The 24,567-nt window shown below is 37.2% G+C and overlaps 1 protein-coding gene across 3 annotated transcripts in view; it reads right to left on the bottom strand.

The window, feature by feature from the left end:
* Window positions 1–2,984: 2,984 nt before the first annotated feature.
* LOC106884311 (DNA-directed RNA polymerase III subunit RPC3) overlaps window positions 2,985–24,567 on the bottom strand; it is a 38,320-nt gene continuing 16,737 nt past the window's right edge. For all 3 annotated transcript variants that reach the window (XM_014935633.3, XM_014935632.3, XM_014935634.3), the window contains exons 3-15: window positions 23,413–23,571; window positions 21,152–21,210; window positions 20,485–20,589; window positions 18,589–18,681; window positions 15,954–16,031; window positions 14,252–14,303; window positions 13,826–13,886; window positions 11,884–11,950; window positions 10,774–10,857; window positions 6,975–7,076; window positions 6,048–6,097; window positions 4,941–5,090; window positions 2,985–3,191 (exon numbers count right to left, since the gene is read on the bottom strand). In XM_014935633.3, coding sequence (XP_014791119.1) covers window positions 3,101–3,191; window positions 4,941–5,090; window positions 6,048–6,097; window positions 6,975–7,076; window positions 10,774–10,857; window positions 11,884–11,950; window positions 13,826–13,886; window positions 14,252–14,303; window positions 15,954–16,031; window positions 18,589–18,681; window positions 20,485–20,589; window positions 21,152–21,210; window positions 23,413–23,571 — 1,151 coding nt within the window. In that variant the 3' untranslated portion in view covers window positions 2,985–3,100. The remainder of the gene's footprint in view (window positions 3,192–4,940; window positions 5,091–6,047; window positions 6,098–6,974; window positions 7,077–10,773; window positions 10,858–11,883; window positions 11,951–13,825; window positions 13,887–14,251; window positions 14,304–15,953; window positions 16,032–18,588; window positions 18,682–20,484; window positions 20,590–21,151; window positions 21,211–23,412; window positions 23,572–24,567) is intronic.

The following is a 24,567-nucleotide window of genomic DNA, read 5'->3' as shown; positions in this document are numbered from 1 at the left end:
TGTTTAGGAGAATACTCTTTCTCCCACAATTCATATATAAATTCACCAAATACCAATGCTAGTTCTCTTTCTTTCATCTTTAAATTAAAAACTGCTGTTACATTCATCTGGATACGTTGGTTTGTTAATGCAGTGGTTATCTGAGGCTGCTTCAGTTTAATAGACTGATAAATATGGAAGGAAAGATTTCAGTAGTTCTTGGACAGGTGAGCTTCTTTGATTGAACAACTCATAAAATAATCCTTTCTACTAAAAGCACATGGCCTGAAAATTAAGAGATGGAGGCTAGTCGATTATATCAACTCAGAAAGGATGAAAGGCAAAGTCAACCTCAGCAGAATTTGAACTCAGAACATAGAGATGAGTGAAATGCTGCTAAGAATTTTGCTCAGCATGCAAATGATTCTGCCAGCTTGCTGCCTTCAACTCATAAAAATAATAGAAACATATCCCCACTCACCCCCAAAAATGCAGGTGTTATCAAGAAATTCTTTATCAGTGTTTCAGTGTTTTTATAACATATGCTGGATAGTTCTAGAGTTTGGCAGATTCCCATTTATCTTGATTTTGCATTGTCTCATCCATGAAGTTACGTTACGCATTCCAAGATTTAAGTTCACCACTTTCCTTATGTTTCCCTTTACCTTCCATTCACGGCATAAATCACCATACAACTTACAAACCTAACACACGATACATGATGGCTTCAATAAGAAAAAAGAACCTTCCATACTATTCTAATGTCAGTAACAAAGTCTTTGTCTTCATCATCATCATTTAACGTCTGTTGTCCATGCTGGCAAGCTGTAAGGCTGCACCAGACTCCATTCTGATTTGGCATGGTTTCTATGGCTGGATGCCCTTCCTAACACCAACGACTCTGAGGGTGTAATGAGTGCTTTTACATGCCACTGGCGTGAGTACCATTTGCATGATATGAATATCTGCCATGACTGTGATTTTACTTGGCTTCATGAGTTTTCTTCTCAAGCATGACATAATGCCAAAGGTCTCAATTATTCATTATTGCCTCCATGAGGCCCAACACTCAAAAAGAGCTTTTCACATGCCACCAGCATTAGCCACTTTGCCTCCGTGAGGCCCAATGCTCGAAAGGTGCTTTTTACGTGCCTCCACTATCCATATATTCAACTGACAGCAGTTTAGACAGAAAGTTAACACCATAAATTTCACTGGTCTGAAAGGGTCTCTGAAGGCCATGAGCCCTGCCCTTTTCTCCAAACCAATAAACCTTTTTGATAGACCCATCTGATAACTAGCCTTCCTGAAACCACCCCTGGTTCTAAGATACCAGGTTTCTCTTTTGAAATGGTCTAAATGAAAATCTACCATCAAAAGTTTATGCTATATTCCAAATAACAGCTTAAAAATGACAAAATTATTTTACTAACTTCATTATTTTCAAAATTAACTGAAACAAAAGAAGCATATTTCAACGGAAATATAGTAACAAAAGGGTTTAAAAAAACAATCCAAAATGCTGCCTAACAAATTACCAATCAGATAGTCAAACCTATGTGATGTATAGAAACAACTCTAACGAAACTTGACTATTCTAAATCAAGTACAAGAAATCATCTTTCATCGAATTTTTTTTAACGTATACCTACATAATTTTTGTACACCTTAAAATTTACATGGCATCACAGTCACATCTTCCCACTATTCTCCAAATAGCTGTACAACTTCAACACTACATCAATCACTGTAGAAGCCTAGGTCTAAAACATCAGCTGCTGTATCCACCTCTTCTTTTTCTCACATGTAATGCCAGAGAAAATACAACCAACAATCATACTGAACAACATAAATATACAGCCAATGAGGCAGTCTCTATGTTGTTAGCTGTCCTACTAGAAATAGCAATCAAATTATGCTCTGCTGTCTTAAATAAAGGACACATTAGATAACGTAGTCCTAGATACACTTAAAATAGATGGAATGGTTACAGATGGAAAGCCTTTGATTATAGAACTGCTTCATTAAGCTTGACTTGATACCAATGAATTACAACATTTATAGCACACAGAAGACAGGTAAGAAAGCAAAACAATTCACAGAAACATACAGAGCACTCAAAGCTATCATGTTTGGCCAACAGAAAGGAAAAACAGTAGTGAACGAATAATACATTATGGTCAGGCTCGTTTAGGCCTCCCTCCCTGTTTCTCCACAATAAACTACATAATATACAAAACAATGCATTACACATCACCACAGATGGCACACAGACTGCCTACACAATGAAATAAAAATGAAAGATTACTTGGACATGTACTGTTTTTGACTGCAACAAACACTGCAATGAGCTGAACAACACCAATAATACATGCAGAGGAACAGCAACTGTCACACTGTGGCCAAGTCTACCTTGCCTGCTTATAGGACAGCCATCACCAGAATTTGAGAGTATGTACAAGGTGGTGCTGAAAAATTCCTGGCTTTGGGTAACAGAAAATACCGGCAGATCAGTTAATTTATTCAACATATTCCCCTCTCAGATTCACACACTTATTGCAGCAGTCCTTAAGTTTTTCTAAACCATATAAAGTTGGGCCTCCAACCAGACCTTTCGCAATACTCTTAAAGCCAGGAATTTTTTAGCACCCCTCATATAAATAATGGGTAATAGAGAAAATGTAACATATCCATATTGTTGCACTGCACCCAAACAATTCATCACTGTATGCTGCAGTGTGCAGTTTGACCCTCAGTGAAAATACAGAAGTGAGTCACACTTAATTTAGTCAGCTACCTGCATGCTTTAGTTGTGGTTTATCAAGGCTGCACAACTGCAACACAAATATTCTAAGTAGTTAAAGACACATGAGTATTCAGTATAGAAATTTGATCATTAATAAAGAAGAGATATAGACTGACCATCACATCATTTTGGTTATGAATGGGCACAGCTTGTCATTCTTAATTTAATTATCCAATAATGAATCCAAATATTCTTGTTATATTTCTATATATAATTTTTTTATTTATTAAAAGTTTGTCATCGTCATCAACATCACACTGCTCCTTTCATAATTTATAAAAAATGCTTTGTACATAAATTTATTAAAAGATACTTTCAGCTCAACTGGCTATTTATTTTGCTGTAATGTAAGTAGTTTTCCAACAGAAACATAGTGGAATCCAACTGAATTTCACACTGATCCAATCTGGCAAAAATAATTAAAAAAATATATCAAGAGATTGAGTACATTAAGATTTTTTAAAAGATAAAAAAAAAACTCTTCTACATCAATTTTACCATTCCTCCACAGTAAGAACTCTTCTAAATAATTATGTACATTGAAGTGTTGGCCTTTCTAATGATTGATGATCTTAGTATAACTAATCATAAGGTGGATGTGGAATTTATTCTTCATTAAATAAACAGAAGTAAACCATGACAATACATGCAGCAGGTTTAAAGTGAAAATTACCTCTCTTCCACTAGTGTGGGGTTATCACTTTATTCTTTTGATATTTACCTACCTGGAATCACCGATAATCCCTTGATATATAACCATCTATTTTTAAAATGCTTTTATTGAAATTAATGACAAATATTTTATATTCTCTCCATATTATTTTCAAAATTTAATCAAAAGCTAGCAATGTATTTTATTACATAAATGACAGGATCAAACAAGTGATGACAGCAGACAACCGTAACTTCCTACCCAATAGTAACAGAACATGAATTGTTAGCCCTAACACCGATATTTGTTGCTTTATTTGTCATTTCATCATTGTCATTTTTAAGTTCAATTTCTCATACTGGTATGGACTTAATGTGTTTCCTCCATCACAGTTTTTCACCATCAGTTGCAATCTATTGTCAACTTTTTTGTGAGGTTCAGCATCCTGAAATCAGACTTCTTCCCATATTCTTCACCAAACTGATATCCTTCATATGTATCACTTTTAGTATTAATAAAGGTCCACAATATTACTGAGATAATGAAATCTAGACCCTACTTTGTGTTATGGTCCAGATACTGGTACATAAAGACATTTACAAGTCAGAGGATGGGATGTGGCTTCAGCAATACCACTTTCACTAACTCAGGAATCTATTCTCCAAGATTTTGTATAGACGAGCTGAATACAGAGCCTCTATGTAGTTGTTCAACCTGCAAGAAATAGCATCTAAGTCTCCTTCGTGTCTCACCATCTTAAAAGAAAGAATGGTCATAGCCAGAATGTCTTGATTAAGGCTGAACAACTAATTAACAGAGTAACATAAAGTTAAGTTACAGATTAAAAGTGCTTAGTGATTGATATAAACTTGTTACCAGTTCAAATATGCTTGAGACATATTTGAACACCTAATGCATACATCCATCAATCTGGATAGAGGCACTTTGAACTGACCATAGTGTTGACACCTATTTGTCTACAGCAAGAATATTTTTCCATGACAAACTGCAGTAAATGGCTGTCTTACAGGTTTGAATATGTCTTTAGCATATTTGATCTGGTAAGTTGCTTTCATCAAGATGGCAACATGGTACAATATTCTAACTAAATCTCAGTTGTTTTAAAAAGAGAAAGATACATTTGATATTGCAGTTCTAGAAGTACATAAAGTTGGCCATTAGAATGCCTTTAATCATACTGCTGATCATGAGCTAGGCAATGTAGTTCCTGGTTATGAAATGACAAAGGTAGTCATGGGTGGAACACTTAAATTATGGGTCTGCTCGAACATGACTGAGCTGAGTCTAAACAACAACAGCAGCCAACTGGTCAATTAAACATTTGTGTCACTGAATTGCTTCTTCTCTACCTATTTCAAGTAAAACTATTCAGTACCTTACATATGGTACTGTGAACCAAAACATTGTCAATTCTTTAACAAAGACTCTGATACCTCACCTATTCAGTTCACTTCAAAGTATTACTATGATGCCATAACTTACTTGTTTATATCCTGTTTTACTTTGGCAAGTTGGTTTCGTTCAGCTGGAGTGATAGTTTGTTCTACTTCCTCTTTCTGAGATTCATCAACACCATTTTGGTCAAGGGATGCAATAATTGCTTCAACTCTTTGCTGTTTATCAAGAAGTCGCCTAAAATACAATAAATCTAGTATAATTTGTGAAAAGATAATTTCAGTTTGCTTAATAATTTAGCTTACAGAGTGTCTGGGCCCACTCTTCAAGAAAAAGATAATTTGATTCAAAACAATAAAGATTTAAAGATTTCTGCATTGTACGATCAGTGTTCTGCTTGATAAGAACTGACACAGGTTAAATTACAAATGCCTCGCTCAATCAATTCATCAACCATTGTGCAGTTGATATATTGCTCAATGGTTTACAAATGCCTTTGTCCTAGAAAAAGATTTACAGAATAATATCATAACACAATATGTCTATAAAACTTTGGGTAAAATCTGACTAGAAATGACAGCTGATCCTAAAATAATGATATGACTTAGTGCTACTTCAAAAACTCATATTTCCAAGAATCTACATTTTCCAACCCTCAATCAAATACCAATCATATATTCCACCTTTATAACAGTTTGAATTACACATTCTAGAAAAAGATTTACAGAATAATATCATAACACGATATGTCTATAAAACTTGGGATAAAATCTGACTAGAAATGACAGCTGATCCTAAAATAATGATATGACTTAGTGCTACTTCAAAAACTCATATTTCCAAGAATCTACATTTTCCAACCCTCAATCAAATACCAATCATATATTCCACCTTTATAACAGTTTGAATTACACATTCTAGAAAAAGATTTACAGAATAATATCATAACACGATATGTCTATAAAACTTGGGATAAAATCTGACTAGAAATGACAGCTGATCCTAAAATAATGATATGACTTAGTGCTACTTCAAAAACTCATATTTCCAAGAATCTACATTTTCCAACCCTCAATCAAATACCAATCATATATTCCACCTTTATAACAGTTTGAATTACACATTCTTCTATCCTAATGACTCCCATCTGCCATTGTGCTACTCTCTGCTTAAACCAAAATAATATTGACTTACCTGTGTTCCTTCACTTCATGTTCCCTCCTTAGCATGGCATTGGCTATAGCCTGTAAGAAATAAACAGGGGAATAGTTAATTACCATCACCTTGCTTAATGTCTGTCTTACCTATATTGCAGAAATAAGTTATTATTCCAATAGCAAAGTTTAGTCAAACTATTAAACTTATAGTGTGTTTTTTGTTATACTAAATTTCAATTGATAGATTTTCCAGGTCTCTTCAGGTGCAACCTGATTTTAAATATATATATACACCATGTGTTGGCCCAAGTTAAACTCACAAACATACAAAATAATGATCGATAATGTATACTCTTTACTTGTTTCAGTCATTTGACTGCGGCCATGCTGGAGCACTGCCTTTAGTCGCGCAAATCGACCCCAGGACTTATTCTTTGTAAGCCTAGTACTTATTCTATCGGTCTCTTTTGCCGAACTCCTAAGTTACGGGGACGTAAACACACCAGCATCGGTTGTCAAGCGATGTTGGGGAGGACAAACACAGACACACAAACACACATATATATACATATACATATATACAACGGGCTTCTTTCAGTTTCCGTCTACCAAATCCACTTGCAAGGCTTTGGTCGGCCCGAGGCTATAGTAGAAGACACTTGCCCAAGGTGCCACGCAGTGGGACTGAACCCGGAACCATGTGGTTCATAAGCAAGCTACTTACCACACAGCCACTCCTAGTCACACCTAAGATTTATGAACTCAAGCTTAAGAAAATATATAATGATGATGATTAACTGGAGTGACAGGTTTTCATTAAACTGAGTCACATCAGCCGCAATAATCAGTCTTGTTCTATCAAAAGATCTCCTATTGAATAAGAAGATGAACTCTAATCAAAAGTGAAATGCTTGGAGAAAGAGAAAAGGGCAAAAAAATTTTGTCAAAATTCCATTTGTCCAACCTGGTAACAGCGCTTCAGTAACATCCTTGCTACTCGTTGGATTTCAACTCGAAACAAGAAAAATGTTCGGGATGGTGCATGATCAGGCGCTTTGGAAACTTCCTATAACAGAAACAGAAAATGCAATAAATGATAAGACTTTAATATGATTAAGCAATGTGTTAATTACATACAAAAGTTGTTCTGAGACTAGATGAAATCACAAATATAATGGAGAGCACACTTGATAATATAATCCAAAATACACTACTTGTAAAAACAAAAAATACAATAGTCATGGCTGGAATACTTTTTATCATAGGTCTGCTTGAACAGAGCCGATATGGGGATGGCAGTAGTAAAAACAAGACATAAATGGTGTGAACTTCATTGCTAGCATGACAGTCTGTTGTGAATTTTGGCAGAGGACACAGTGTCACAAATTGCTAATAACAGCAACTGATGAAATACAGTCAGTGATAAGTGGATATGTAAGGAGAAAAAGTTACCTGGCATAGCTGGTCTTCTCTACAAGCTTTATATAGACACACTGAATGTCTGTATGACTAGCTATAGAAAAAGAAAATTCTTAGGTCTATGAGCTAGAAAACAGTAGTACTGTTGAGAAAGGGTGCAAATAAAGGGGCTATTATTGATCATTTTCAGCCCATACCTTTGCTGACTACAGAGTTTATGTACTAGCAAGGAAATTAGTTCCTGTCACCAGCAGTTTGATCAGAAAATATAGGCGCAGGAGTGGCTGTGTGGTAAGTAGCTTGCTTACCAACCACATGGTTCCGGGTTCAGTCCCACTGCGTGGCACCTTGGGCAAGTGTCTTCTACTATAGCCTCGGGCCGACCAAAGCCTTGTGAGTGGATTTGGTAGACGGAAACTGAAAGAAGCCCGTTGTCATCATCATCATCATCATCGTTTAACGTCCGCTTTCCATGCTAGCATGGGTTGGACGATTTGACTGAGGACTGGTGAAACCGGGTGGCAACACCAGGCTCCAATCTAATTTGGCAGAGTTTCTACAGCTGGATGCCCTTCCTAACGCCAACCACTCAGAGAGTGTAGTGGGTGCTTTCACATGTCACCCGCATGAAGGCCAGTCAGGCGGCACTGACAACGGCCACGCTCGAAATGGTGTCTTTTATGTGCCACCCACACAAGAGCCAGTTCAGAGGCACTGGCAACGATCTCGCTCGAAAACCCTACGAAGGCCAGTCAGGCGGTACTGGCAACGGTCACGCTCAAAATGGTGCATCTTATGTGCCACCCGCACAAGAGCCAGTCCAGGGGCACTGGCAATGATCTCACTTGGCTTGCCGGGTCTTCTCACGCACAGCACATTTCCAAAGGTCTCGGTCAGTAGTCATCGCCTCGGTGAGGCAGTCATCGCCTCGGTGAGGCTTCTTTCAGTTTCTGTCTACCAAATCCACTGACAAGGCTTTGGTCGGCCCGAGGCTATAGTAGAAGACACTTACCCAAGGTGCCACGCAGTGGGAATGAACCTGGAACCATGTGGTTTGTAAGCAAGCTACTTACCACACAGCCACAAATTTTAAAACAATAAAATTTCATCCTGAAACAATTTCCACCTAAAATTTTCAAATATGTCTTAGAAATGTTCTTGATTCTATTTATAATGTATTCCAGTCGCTACAGATGTAGTTAGTAGCAAAACCAACTAATACTGAGAAAAGAGACAGAGACAGCAGAAGAGAAACATAGATTGTTGGTAAATAGGGGGAAGTATTATGCAAGCCAGGCATTCTTTAGTATGAGAACATAGCACTAACACCAAGATACCTCATGTGGAAGAGAATCCCCATCCCTGGTAAGATTACAATCACCCGAACGGTATCTGGCAGTATAGTTCAGCACGCCACCGGAAATGGGTTCAAAAGATACCTGCGTGCGGATCACTTTCTCATCGGGTTGAGCATCACGGAAGTAGATTCCAACTTTATCTACGGTCACAGCAGAAAGTTTCTGCCAGTCATCAGCTTTGACCACAAGTTGATTGACACGAAGTTCATGAGTTTCCTTATATATGTATGTGTGTTTGTCCCCCCACCATCGCTTGACAACCGATGCTGGTGTGTTTATGTCCCTGTAACTTAGCGGTTCGGCAAAAAAGACCGATAGAATAAGTACTAGGCTTACAAAGAATAAGTCCTGGGGTCGATTTTCTCGACTAAAGGCGGTGCTCCAGCATGGCCACAGTCAAATGACTGAAACGAGTATATGAGTAATCCCATGTAGATATATCCAAGATAAGCCTGGCTTTGGTGGGCCTCTGAAAAATTTGTGACTAATTGCAAGCTTTTGATAGGGCCATCATTCACTACTTGGTAACTTCTCATTGCAACCAATTCCAGTCCAATTTTTAGAAGCTAAATTGCTTATATAGCAGTATGTACTAAGTGATCTTACTTAAGGAGCCAGCTATTGGAACTACTTCCAGTCACACTTAGTGCTACAAGGGTGTTCTTCCTCATGTTGTCAGTATGTAATTACACTTGAGTAACTACTGCAAAAACAGGAATCATGGAGTCACAGTCAAAACAGGGACGCAAGAGAGCAACGTCAGAATATGCAAACATCATTGTAATGGTGTCAGATATTACAGAGGTTAGCACTTTGCTAAAGGAATATAAAGCAATGGTGACAGGAGCAAAATTAATCCAAACAAGTCAGAGTGCTTGCAGCTCAGTATCTAGAGAGGCCTGTCCATATTAGCCAGGACTGCAGGGCACAGTATTGATGGTCCAGTTAAGCTGCTTGGGCTCTGTCCACCAGCATGCCAAGCAACCAAGTAGAGATTTCAAATAATACAGTGAGTTTAATCAAGTGTGCCCTACCACTAAAATGTAAGGCTGTATACATAAATGTTGGAGATTTATAATTATCAGTGGCAGAATAAGGGAAGTGATAGAAATACTAAAGTAAATGATTATTTCATTATTTAGTTACGTCCCTTCACATTCTAAGTTCAAATTTTGCTGAGGTTGACATTTTCTTTTCATTCCTCATTAAAATAAGTACCACTAAAATAAGACAGGGACTGATTTATTCGTACCCTAAGATGCATGGCCTTGTATCAATTTCTTAGATCAATGTTTAACAATGTCTTCTCAGTTCTAATCTATTTTTTGCTCCATTTCCCTAGGGTAGATTGCATTATGTAGACCATCATCACTTTGGTAAAATTTCTAATCTAGTGCTCATCTACAAAATTGTTAGAGCTGGCAGAATTGTTAGTATGCCAAGCAAAATGCTTAGTAGCATTTCAACCATCTTTACGTTCTGATTTCAAATTCTGCCAAGGTTGATTTTGCCTTTCATCCTTTTGGAGTCCATAAAATGAGTACCAGTTGAGTACTGAGGTTCAATCAACTTAACCCGTTCACAGAAATTGCTGGCCTTGTGCCAAAATTTGAAATCATTATTACATAAGAAGGTCCTTACCACGAATTTGAGAGATGAACTACAAAAGGTTACTAAGATCTGAGTTAAATAGAACTGAAACAGAGCGACTATATAGCCACTTGACATACTAAAAATCAGACAAATCACCCATGATATCTTCAAAAAGAAAAGGGTACATAAGATAATCTAGTGCAAGATACACTAGACCTAAATGAACACTCCATGAAAGATGGAGAGGTCAAGGTTAAAATGCCTTTGATCATAAGTCTGCTCTAATAGGACTGACCTAGAGTTTCAACAACTGAGGGAGAACAAACACCAACTAACTCTTACATAAACCAACATAGAAACAATAAAAAATATTTAGAAAAGTAAATAACATACCGTGACAAATAGAAAACCATCAGCAAACATATTATACATAATTTCTTTGACTTCTTTGGCAGGAATCATGGCATATTCTTCAATCTGAAACATGAAAATGAAATTATATAAATTTCTATTTTCACAATTCTACCAAATTTGGATATTTGTGCAGGAGTAAGGATCAGTACTATATCCTCTTTGGGTCATACTATATTTGAGTGAAGAGTTGGGTTTTACTGTAGTGGAAAGTACTTGAGAGAGTGTGTCTTAATTTATTCAGCTCATGCAGTTCATAATTCTTTTAACAAATCTGTGAGAAAAAGGAACATAATCCCTTAAATCAACTTTGGTATATTAAAATCACTGAAATTACTGATTTCAGAAGGGTTAAATGTGAAGATAATTAAAGTCCTTACAAATATAATTCATCATAGTATAGCACTTGATACAACCCACTCAATTAACAAGATTTAAATGAGATACAAATAGCTATAAAGTTGAGGTGCTGGATAACAAGGCCATAGATTCAAACTTTACACTTTTTTGTATTAGGCCTTTCATCAGAGAAGGAAAGGATCTTTTTACAAAGCTTCCAAGATTGTTGACAGAAAGGAAGGGAGACTTGGTCTGAATGCTTGCAACAGAGTGGATTCCACTAAAAGTACACAAAGGCCAGTGTTAAACAACAGATTAGGGCAGATCCAGTCCACAACCTAAAAACAAGTACAATCCATCCAACTGGCTTCCACACAGTTTTTGTGTAATCAATTTCATTCACAGGTCTTAGGCCAATCTGATGATTTGATAGAAGATAATTTCCCAAGTTGTACAGTAGAATTGAACCCAGACCTTATGGCCATGCCTGCAATTATTATGTTGTTTTTTTCATCAAGTTCAATAGCTATGCTGGGTTATGTCTACCTGTCTGGCAACAAATCCCATCCTTACATACCACTGATTGTTTAGTGGTAAGATTTACATACATCAACTGTGAAATAAATAATTGCAGCAATATATATAACAACTATCCAGGTTTATTAAAATCCATCTCATTCATGACAACTATGGAAAAATAGATAACAAAACGGTTTAAAAAAGAAGAAAATGAGATGAAAAATAAATATTTACCTGTTTTTGTTCTAGATGTTGTTTCAGTAAGAGTATCCTGAATATCCGAAGACTTTTAGAGCCAAACCTTAAAGTGGATTCATAATATGACATCAGTGAGAATGTTAAGAAATGGAGAGGAAGTGGAAGTAAGTGGTATCATACATAGTGAGGTTTAACGAAGGAATTACAGAGTAAAGTTCATTTTCAAACTAATAAAAATGATAAGGATATCCTACCAAAGTTATATATATTTCATAATTCTTGATTATATCTCAGTTAATAAAATAGATTTAATATGAATATAACATAAACATGTATTTACAATAGATATATATGTCAGCAAATATAAGTACAGTAGATATGTGTAAACCTAACAGATGTATGTAAAGCAAATATGTGTAATATATTCATGCAAAGTCATATCTAACATACTTGAGTAAAAAGCACATAAAAAACACCCTTCAAATATTGGGCAATATGCTGTTCTTGAGAAGACCGGTTGAGCCAAGTGAAATCATAGTCATGGCCAATGCCAGTGCCATCTGACTGGCACCCGTGTCAGTGGCACATAAAAAACACTGTTCAAGCATTGGGCTTTGTGGAGGCAGTGACAGACGACTGAGACCTTTGGCAATATACTGTGCTTGTGTAGACCTGTCAAGCCAAGTGAGATCATGGTCGTGGCTGATGCCCGTGTCATGTCAATGGCACTTGCGCTGGTGGAACGTAAAAAACACCCACTACACTCTTGGAGGGGTTGGTGTTAGGAAAGGCATCCACCCGTAAAAACCTTGCCAGATCAGATCAGAACCTGGTGCAGTTCCCCAGCTTACCAGTTATCAACCAAACCGTTCAACCCATATGCTGATGATGATGAGTGTATTCAGATACAAGACCTTTTACTGTAGAGATAATCTTGGGAGAAAATTCTCCGCCTGGACGTGTGGAAACAGATTTTTTTGATGTGTTTCTGCATCATTCAACTTCATCAGCTATGAAAACCAAATCTGTCACACACAGCACAATAAGAACAAAATATTTCTTAAAACAGCATATGAAATATTTTCTGATGAGCATAAAGCTTGGTTAAGCTAGAATTAAATAATGTTGCCCAAAGCAGCATTGAATAAAATATATTTGTGTAAAGTTATATTCAACACATTCAAGGGTATTCAAATGTAACAAAACCTTTTGCTATGGAGTAAATCCTGGGAGAAAATTATCCACCTGGACATGTGTGAAAGTACAGGCCTAGGTGGTGTATAATGTAATAGATACTTGTACATTTGTTTGTACAGCAGGTGTACATGAGTACAATACAAGTAAGTACACATATATATGTATAACAGATGTATATACAAGAAGTCTATATATGAACAACAAACATATACATTTATACAATATGTATATATATATATATAGGAACCTGGCAGGCGTGAAGTGGATTTGATCCACTTTACCCATATTTGAATAGCTAGGCCGAAGCGGTCTCCACCACTTGACCCTTTTCTGACCTCTTCTGCTCCATCTAGAATTGAGGTAAACAAGCTAAATCCTTTGCACTCACTGCCCTGCTTCATGGCTATATAAACAGGACACTCCAAGAAAACTTCCTCTTTTCACTTTCTAGTGACCAATATATATATATATATATATATATATATACACAATAGTACATACACAATATATACAATAGTACACACACACAACAAATGCATTTGTAAGTACAACAGATATTTATACAAGTGTATGTAAGCACAACATGTCAGAACAGTGATATATATGTACACAAAATAAGTACACATATATATATACAACATACAAAATACTTTTATAATCAGCATATATATGCTGTTTATAAAAGTACATTGTATAAACAATGTACTTGTATGTACAGCAACGTACTTTGTATGTAAGTACAACAGCTATAAGAACAACAAAACCAAAATTATTAACTTACCTTTCTTGAACAACTGATTCAATATGACTTTTACAGAGTTCTGTCAAAGATTTATGAATATCTGGTGTCAATCAGTTAAGAGAACAAAATTATTATAATATAAACAGAGTTTGTGAGAATAAGATAATTATGATAATACATTAATGACCACATAATCATGCATAATTATGAGTGAAATTTTGTGCTTTGCTGGACCCAATTTCCTGGTGTTTTTAAATTAAAATTGTTTCACTGCTGACTTGAGCATAAGCTATAGACCTTATTCAACACCACCACCTCTTCCATAATCATAATAATAATTAACATCAGAGCCATGTCAGCATAAAAGAAAAAAATGATATATAATGCAATAAATAAACCATAACATGATTTATAAAAGCAACCATTGTCTACATCAAAGAGGATGGATTTCACTAGAAAGGATACTTATTTCATACATTCCTCCGCCAGCGTCTGCAGCTTTAAACACAAACTGGGACTACAAGGGAAAAAAAAGACAACAAAACATAGATTAAAGTAGGAACAGAGCCTAAGTTATTCAACACTAATTCTCAAATGATTCCATTAAGGATAATTTATCCTTTTCTCTACAATTGACAGGCTCTGAGGTAGTCTCTATGTTGGCTGCACCTACACAAAATAAAACCAATTCCCCCACCACCACTTAGTATCTTTATAAATGAATTTTGCAATGTAATCTTATATATAAAAACTAAATGAGATATAGGATAATTGTGGTTGAAATGCCTTTAATCATAAGTCAGCTCAATCAGAACAGAAACAACAGCATCATTATCATCAACAACAACAACTCATAGGGTTGTAATATAGTTGACTAAATCATATAAGGGGATTTATCTCCCTGCTAGCAATATAAACAAGAGTGCTTTTTGCACCAAAAGCCAATATGAGAGTTTCTCTCAAGGTATCTACCACAGTATAGTTTGTTCTAACAGAACAACCACACACAAGTGGGGATAAATATTTGACTACATCTCTGTCTCTTGACCACTGTCTCCCTCTCATACTCAGATTTCTTTCTCTTTCAACTCCCCCATCCTGCTTCATCTACTGCAGTCACTTTATGCCCTACCCACTCTATTGGTCATATTGTCCTGAACAGAGACAACGCACAGTGGCAAGGACCCTTTTCGTCTCCACTAGTGTTGGCACCTTGATAAAACCCACTCCATACACTTTGTAAAATGATTAGTGAATGAGCAGAAACGACATAATGTTGAGAGGACCCTTTGATCCTGTTTTGCAGAAGACATGACACCCTCTTTAATGTTAATGCCACAATAAACTGCACCTAGTACACTCTGTAAAGTGGTTGGTGTTATAAGAACATCCAGCCAAAAGAAATCTTGCCAAAATAATAAGTGCAAGCAAGACATGCTCCCCAACCCATCTCAGGCTATTGTAGCCTATCATACCCATGCCAGGGTGGAAAGTGGACATGAGATTATGATGATGGTGAAATCTAACAGATATTTGATTCAAGCTACCTGCTCTTACATCTTTTGATCAATGCCTGTGTTTACATCTGACAAAGGCCAATCAACACAGATCCCATGCCTGAGAGATTCCAGTTATAGCTTCCATTACCTAAGCAACCAAGTCAGCAATGGAGGAGGTAACAAAGAGCCTCTCCCTCAGAGTGAAAGGCATTGCATGATGCTTGTTTATGGGCAGCTATGGTGGTGAAACATGGGCTGTGACTGCAGAGAACGTGTGTAGACATGAAAGAAATTCAGCCAGTATGCTCCACTGGATATGCAATATCAGTGTGCATGTATGACAAAATGTAATGTTTTAAGAGAAAAATTGGGTGCAAGAGGCATCAATGCTTTCTTAGATGCTATATACATCTAAAAAAAGATGGGATGATCACAGTTGAAAGGCCTTCAATCATAGATCTTCCTAATTAGGGTTGACCTGGGGCTAAATAACTTGAGTACATTCATATAACATACAATACATACCTACCTACATAGATATGGTTGCTAATATTTAGAGTTGTTTGATAGTTTTACGTTTGTTTCTTTTTTTTTTATTTTGGACAAAACGTCAATACAAGAATATCAGAAAAGAAATGGAAGAAACGAGAGAAAAGTTGTTTACGTACATCATCACACATGACAGAGAGGTACTGCTCAAGGATGGGTTTTGTAATTTCAAGTTCCTTAGGAAGATTGATGAATATCTAATAAAGAAAGATAAGGATATTAATACTAGGCTGAAGAAAAAGTTTGTGCACCATGTTAAAATAATGATTTTTTATGCAAGAATTTATTCAAAAACATGCACTGGTATGGTCATGTGTTGCGTGTAGATGAGGACAGCTGTGTGAAGAAGTGTCACACCCTAACAGTGGAGGAAACCTGTGGAAGAGGTAAACCCAGGAAGACTTGAGATGAGATGGTGAAGCATGACCTTCAAACATTGGGCCTCACAGAGGCAATGACAAGCAACTGAGACCTTTGGAGATATGCTGTGCTTGAGAAGACCCGGCAAGCCAAGTGAGATCGTAGCCGTGGCCAATGCAAGTGTCGCATAACTGGCCCATTTAGGATATACCCTTCAATTGCCAGGCACTATCCTGCACTTAAGAAGACCTGTTGAGTCAAGTGACATTATTGTTGTGGCCAATGCCAGTGCTGCCTGACTGGCACTGATGCCAGCGGCACATAAAATGCACAATTTGAGCATGGCCGATGCCAGTGCCATGTAAAAAGCATCATTCGAGTGTGGTTGATGCCAGTGCCACCTGCCTGGCTCCCGTGCCGGTGGCACATAAACAGCACCCACTACACTCTCAGGCATTAGGAAGGGCATCCAACTGTAGAAACCTTGCCAGATTAGATTGGAGCCTGGTGCAGCCTCCTGGCTTGCCAGTCCTCAGTCAAACCGTCCAACCCATGCCAGCATGGAAAGCGGATGTTAAATGATCATGATGATGATATATATACCAACCAGGTCTGGTAACAAAACCTGGAATCAAAAAGTCTTAAAGTTAAATTAGCAAAAAGACCAAAGTTCTAGTAAAAAACAGACAGTATGCTAATCTCTTTGGAAAACGACCCTGTTCAATAAGTAAAAAGGTGTCAGTGAAAATTCCATATGGTATACTTAGTGCAAACTATGTACACACAAGAGGTGCAGTGGAAGATTAACAGAGAAACTCAGACACCCAGTTTATTTTGACAGCTAGCACTGTCAATCAAATATGACAAATACTCACTAAGACAAATACAGTATAACCCCAGGACTGTCTATATTTCACTACTTTTTAAAATCATGAAAATTGTGAAATAGGTTAAGCAATTTTAAATAAAGTTTCTTAAAGTACATTTTCCACTTCTTTTCTTTAAACTTACACTTGGGTGTTCAAAGAAAAACTTATTCTTTTTTATACATATATAAATGTATGTGTGTGTAGTATGTTTATCTATTTATCTGTGTGTGTGTGTGTGTGTGGTTCTCTCTCTCTCTCTCATTTCCACCAACGTAGCAATGAACATAGGATCCTAGAAACTCATACAGGCGACATCTACAATTCATGCAAAGGTTCAGCATCTTCGGAGGGTCTCATAGTCTAAACATTACTGAACACCAAAGTAGTGAAGATGGTTTGTGGAACTAACTTTTCAAGAGTTAGTTTGCCATTGTTTTTAGCACACATTTCAAGGTCTATCAAAATAAATATCAGTAATATACTGGGGATAATTTAATAGCTTATATTCCTCTCCAATAAAAAAAAAAATGAACTTGCTTTGTAGTTGAACAAAATAGACCAATATCAGCAAAATGGCATCAAGGTAACTTACCTTTCTCTATGGCACCAAAAAATACATTGGTCCTAAGTAATCGTTGATTGTCTAGAATACCGAAGTTCTCATTACTGTCAAGCAAATGAAGCTTCTTTATGCTCATTACCAGAAATGGTAGCTACATCTCATGTAAATTCTATTATCTCAATCCTCTTCATACCAACCTACCTCAGACCACCCTGGTTCTAGAATACAAACATCCCATTTAAAGTGATCTAAATTGAAACCGTCCTTCATAATTTCCTGTTTATTTATATTCTAAACACCAGGTAAATAATGACTAAATTATTTTACTAAATACATCATTTTCAAAATTAATTATAACAAATGCAGTGTATTTCAAGATACATATAGTAACAGAAGGGTTAAAGAAGGGAAGGTACATTGACTTTAAGGGTTGAACAATAAGAAGAGCAACAACATCAGCAATACAACCATCTATGAGCCAATGAGTGAGGCTATACATGGAGGTACAACCTGCTAGAAATAGTAGCTAGATCTCCCTCAAATTACTGTCATCTTAAAGAAAAAAGGACACAGTGGAAAATGTAGGCCTCATTATTCTGAGTAAAACTAATAAGGTGAAAGGTTCACAGTTGGAAAGCCTTTAATTTACTCAATCAGAGCAGACTTGAGGCTAAACAACAAAAACAACTGCTAATGGGTGAGCTTTCGTATGTCAACCTGCTTGAAATAGCAGCCGCAATTCCCTCAGATCATATCATAAAGGAGGAAGGACACATTGGATAATGTAGTCTTGGATAATAAATAAACAAGATGACCATGGCTGGAACATTTTTGATTTAGATCTACTTAATCAAGATTAACTTGGCAAGCAATAACAACAACTCTCCACTGTGGAGCTTTGTTCATTTACATCTTGCATATAGTTTCATTAGACACAGCAAATGCAGAATATTTAGATCTTACCTCATTAATGGAGATTGGTGTGGTAACAAGGGAATCAGCAGCAGTGTTAGTCTCACTAACCCGAAGCATGGTGCGGATTATTTCAGAAGCTTTCTAGAAAAATAAAACATGAATTTCAAGTCAGAATTAAGAAATTTTAGGAGCATATTTACATCATCACTAGAACCAAAACCTTATTTTTTGTAATATCTACAATTAGTCATAATGTCAACAAAGAATATAAACATCATCATTATTTCATTCAAGTGATTAGAAGCATAGAATATCAACATCCATATAGGCGCAGAAGTGGCTGTGTGGTAAGTAGCTTGCTTACCAACCACATGGTTCCAGGTTCAGTCCCACTGCGTGGCACCTTGGGCAAGTGTCTTCTACTATAGCCTCGGGCCGACCAAAGCCTTGTGAGTGGATTTGGTAGACGGAAACTGAAAGAAGCCCGTCGTATATATGTATATATATATATATGTGTATGTGTGTGTTTGTGTGTCTGTGTTTGTCCCCCCAACATCGCTTGACAACCGATGCTGGTGTGTTAACATCCCCGTAACTTAGCGGTTCGGCAAAAGACATCGATAGAATAAGTACTAGGCTTCCAAAGAATAAGTCCTGGGGTCGATTTGTTCAACTAAAGGCGGTGCTCCAGCATGGCCGCAGTCAAATGACTGAAACAAATAAAAGAGTAAAAAAAGAGTAAAAGAGTATGATTGCGTGGTTAAAAATTTTGCTACACAACCATGTGGTTTCAAGTTCAACCCTATGGCACCTTCTTCTCAAGCACAACATAATGCCAAAGGTCTCAGTCATTGCTTCCGTGAGGCCCAACACTCAAAAGGAGCTTTTTACATGCCACCGACATCAGCCACTTTGCCTCCATGAAGCCCAATGCTTGAAAGGTGCTTTTTAGATACCAGCAGCATGGGTACCAGTTATGTAACACCAGCATCAGCCTATTTTTCAACCATAATTCTTGTTAATTAAATGGCCATGCTTGCACCTACTTGCACCACATTAGAGAGGTTGTCATGTCCTTGGCAAAAGTGAAAGAGTCCTCTTTCTCTTTCTCTTTTTATATACATCATTATCATTTAACATCCGTTTTCTATGCTGGCATGTGTTGGACGGTCTGACCGGAACTGTTAAGGCCAGGGGCCACACCAGTCTCCATTGTCTGTTCTGGCATGTATATATCATCATCATCATTGTTTAACGTCCACTTTCCATTTGGACATGGGTTGCACAATTTGACTGAGAACTGGCAAGTCAGGAGGCTGCACTAGGCTCCAATCTGGTTTGGCAAGGTTTCTACAGCTGGATGCCCTTCCTAATGCCAACCACTCTGAGAGTGTAGTGGGTGTTTTTTACGTGCTACCGGCATGGGAGCCAGCCAGGCAGCACTGGCATCAGCCACACTTGAATGGTGCTCTTTACATGCCACCAGCATAGGGGCCAGTCAGACAGCACTGGCATTGGCCACACTCGGATGGTGCTTTTTACATGCCTCCAGCACAGGTGCCAGTTGGGTGGCAATGGCATCGGCTATGTTCAAATGGTGCTTTTTACATACCACCAGCACAGGTGCCAGTCAGATGGCACTGGCATCAGCCACGCTTGAATGGTCATCATCATCATCAGCGTTTAATGCCCACTTTTCCATGTTTGTATGATTCAGATGAAATTTGTTGAGATAGATTTTCTACGACCAGATGTCCTTCCTGTCATCATCCATCCCTCATCTGTTTCCAGACAAGGTATCATTTCCCCAAGGCTGAACATATTTTCAAGGAAGATTGGAAACAAACAACATCACTTGCATGATGGCGATGTGCATTTACAACCATTACACGATGTCGATACAAACACACACACAGACACACACATAAGGTCAAAGAAACCAACCTTATCAATTTTGTTCAGCATAGCAGAAATGATGGCTTGGTCACGGAAGTGCTGATGGAAACGGTCAAAGTCAACTTGCCAGTAAACTGTATCAGTGTTGTTCTCCTGTGTAATAGAAGCAGAAACATTTTCTTTAATTTCTACCCAACATCAACACCACCATTACTATAACTACTACATTTGTCACTCTTACCACCACTACCAGCATCACCACTACTTCAAATGTTACCACTGCTACTGTTACTATTACTACCATACCAACTGTTACTGCCTGTTACCATTACCAGTGGCATCACCACCATCACAACTACTACTACCACCACTACTGTTACAACAACCACTAACACCACTACAACTGCTACTATTATCACCACCACCACTACCACTAGTGCTGTTATTACCTTGACTACCACCAGCTTTACAACTACTACTACTGCCTGTTACCACTACCAGTAGCATCACCACAATCACAATAACTACTACCACCACTACTACCACTACTACCGTTACCACCACCATTACCACTACTACCACTGCTACCACTACCACCAGTATCATCACCACTACTATTACAACTAGTAACACAGCCACTACATAACTTAGTACATGAAGAACTAGAAAATTTCAGTGTATGAAAAAGGTGTAAAATTGAATGGCTGTAACTTACAGAGATCTTCATTGCTTTAGCAGATGGAGGACTATCTGATCTCCTTCTTTGGGTATTAACTGGAAAAGAAGAAGGGCACAATGAATAAAGACAGTGTTTCTCAACACACATTTCTTTGTGAAAGTTGTAATTGCTTAAAATGTGGTAAGTAGCTTGCTTACCAACCACATGGTCCCGGGTTCAGTCCCACTGCATGGCACCTTGGGCAAGTGTCTTCTACTATAGCCTCGGGCCGACCAAAGCCTTGTGAGTGGATTTGGTAGACGGAAACTGAAAGAAGCCCATCGTATATATGTATATATATATATATGTATGTATGTGTGTTTGTGTGTCTGTGTTTGTCCCCCCCACCATCGCTTGACAACCGATGCTGGTGTGTTTACGTCCCCGTAACTTAGCGGTTCAGCAAAAGAGACTGATAGAATAAGTACTGGGCTTCCAAAGAATAAGTCCTGGGGTCGATTTTCTTGACTAAAGGCGGTGCTCCAGCATGGCCGCAGTCAAATGACTGAAACAAGTAAAAGAGTAAAAGAGTATGCTGGCTTACACAAGCTGAAAGGCTGATGTTTTATATCATATCATTAGGGATAAAATGTGTGTTTGGCACAGAAATATAATTGGTAAAGGTGCACATCACCTTGCCTTCCATAGTTACCAGGGTATAATACACCATACTGTTGAAAGAAATAAACACAATAAACACAGAACTAATCCACCTATTCAAGAACATGCTAGCATTTTATAGCACTCATGCTGGTTCCACATTAAAAGCACTGGTGCTTGTACCACATAAAAAGCACCCAGTACACTTTGTGGAGTGGCTGGCATTAGGAAGGGCATCCAACTGTAGAAACCATGTCAGGGCTACCAAGCATAAAAAAAGCAGTAGGGATCTATTTTGTTTGATTGATCTTAGTGGCACATAACATTGGTAATGTCATGTATCAATTGGTGTTACAATGTCATGTTGTTTTGGTCAACTTCTGAGGAAGTAGACCTATACTTGTTTGTTCAAAGTCTGTTTTTCCATGCTAGGAATAGGCTGGATGGAGACATATTCAAGGCAAGATTTTAAAGACAGATACTATTCTTGTCACCAATCCTTACTTACTTTTCAATGTGAGGAATTTTTTTTGTTCCACAGGTCTTTGAAAGAAACAAAGCAACCACTCAATATCAACATAGAATGTAAACATCATTCACTATTTCACTCAAGTAAAGTGATGGGATATCAGTATTTATACACATTTGCATGCGCACACACACAAATATACTTACATACACACATATAGATTCATATGCATGTATATGTATATATGACACACATCCTACAGTTTCTGTGTACCAAGTTCACTCACAAAACATTGATCAACTGGGCCTGAAGTAGAAGACACGAGTTGAAGGTGCTGCATAGGTGTTTGAACCTAAAATCACATAATTGTGAAGCAAACTTCTTAACCACACAGCAATGCTGATATTCCAAATTTCTTTTGGTGTATTGAGACTACATGATCTAATGTACCCTTTCCTTTTTATGATGGTAGGTATGATTTGAAGGAATCTGACTGCTATTTCTAACAGGTAGAGTGACTTTGTGAAGGTTCCTTTATTGGCATAGGTTCTATAGTGGTTAAGTTCTTAGTGAACTACATCTGGAACCTAGTTTCAGTTTCAATCGAAAACATTACACTTTCATCTACCATACCTTTGAGAAAGGTATAAATTCACACACACCCCTTGCTAAAAACCCTTCACTTTACACTGTAATAAGAAACCATACTTCTGCATAGTCACTCAATTTGCTAGAAATAGCAACCAAATTTCTAACATCATCTTACCATCTTAAATAAAGAAGGATACATTGACAATGTAGTGTTCCTGATATACAAAAAGATGGAATGATCCTGCTGGAATCAAATGTCATCCTTTTGATAACAGGTCATCTTGATCAGGGCTGGTTGAAGGCTAAACAACAATAGTTACTGTAACAATTGTAACATCTATAAAGCAACAGCTAATATGATAAGATACAAAAGTTTTTGTTCCACAGTCATGAGTTCATATCCAACAGCAAGTATAAGTTGTGTTCTACTTACCTAAGGTTCCATGATTTTTTAACGATTTTACTATAGCTAGAGGTAACAAAAAGAATTGGTATTAGGAAGGATATCTGACCATAAAATACTACCTCAAAAAGTCCCATCCCACTCATGCCAGTCTGAAAAAGTGGACATAAAAAATGATGATGATAATGAACTAACCTGGAATTACATGGCAAATGTCGGGGTCATCAGGTGTACCAAGGGAGATAACACGACCCCCGCTATCCCTCATTGGTGTCAAACATCGCTGAATGAAGTGTGTTTGAACAAGGCTTACAAATTTATCTTTTACTAAAGTTGATGAAATTTTTGGATGACCTAAAATGACAAAAATGAAGAATACATTAACGATAATATTAAATACATTTTGAAATACGTTTAATCAATTCATTTTCAGTTTAATCAAGGAGTTCACTTATATTTTAGTATCTATCTGACAGTACTAAGCAGTGATTTCTTTTGCATTCTGTCAATCTGACACAGATCAGAAAGTAGTCTGTTGTTGTGATGTTACATATAACATAAAATATGATATAACACAAAGGAGAAGTTTTTTAATCCAGCCACAGACAGTCTGTGGTATGATAAAATGCAGCCATTCCACAAGATAAAGTGGTTGGTGACAGGAAAGATATCCATACTAAATAATACCAAACAAAAAAGAAAGAAATGAATATAAACCACTGTGCAGGCAATGTATCTAGGACAATAATTCAAAAATAAAAATTGAGGTAAAGTAACACTTTAGTCGACAACAGATCACCTCCCTAGGGCTGATAGCATGATAAAATGTGTCCAAGTCATACCGTAAAGTGATTGGTGACATAAGCGACATCCAACACAAAAACCATTCTAAAAGCGAATTAAAAATCAAATGTAGTACACAGAGCTTGATGATTTTTCTCTATTGTTGTGTGTATTGGATGACTAAGGATTGTGACAGGAGGTGAAATACTGTGAGACCTGGTTAATTCATTCAAGCATGAAAAGGCAGATGTAAAGTGATGATGACGAGTATAGATTCATAATACTGGCACAAGATCACACATTTATGGAAGAAATGTAGCTGATTTCATTAATCTCAGAACTTGGCTGATACTTATTTTTTTACTTCAGAAGAATTAAAGGCAAATGTAACTAAATATTGCCAGGCAGTATTTAGTAATTTGTCACACTATGAATTCTACCATTTATCACCATTGTAAAAGAAGGGAGTTCTAGCTCTACTGATTCAAAGTAAATAATAAAATTCATAAGCCAACATAGTAGCCTATACACGATCATACAACCTGCAAGAAATAGCAGCTAAATCTC

This window comes from Octopus bimaculoides, chromosome 2, assembly GCF_046866305.1.
Source record: "Octopus bimaculoides isolate indiv1 chromosome 2, ASM4686630v1, whole genome shotgun sequence".
NCBI classification, from domain to species: Eukaryota; Metazoa; Mollusca; class Cephalopoda; order Octopoda; family Octopodidae; genus Octopus; species Octopus bimaculoides.
Note: the sequence above shows the minus strand (reverse complement) of the source record. Positions and strands in the feature narration are given on the sequence as shown.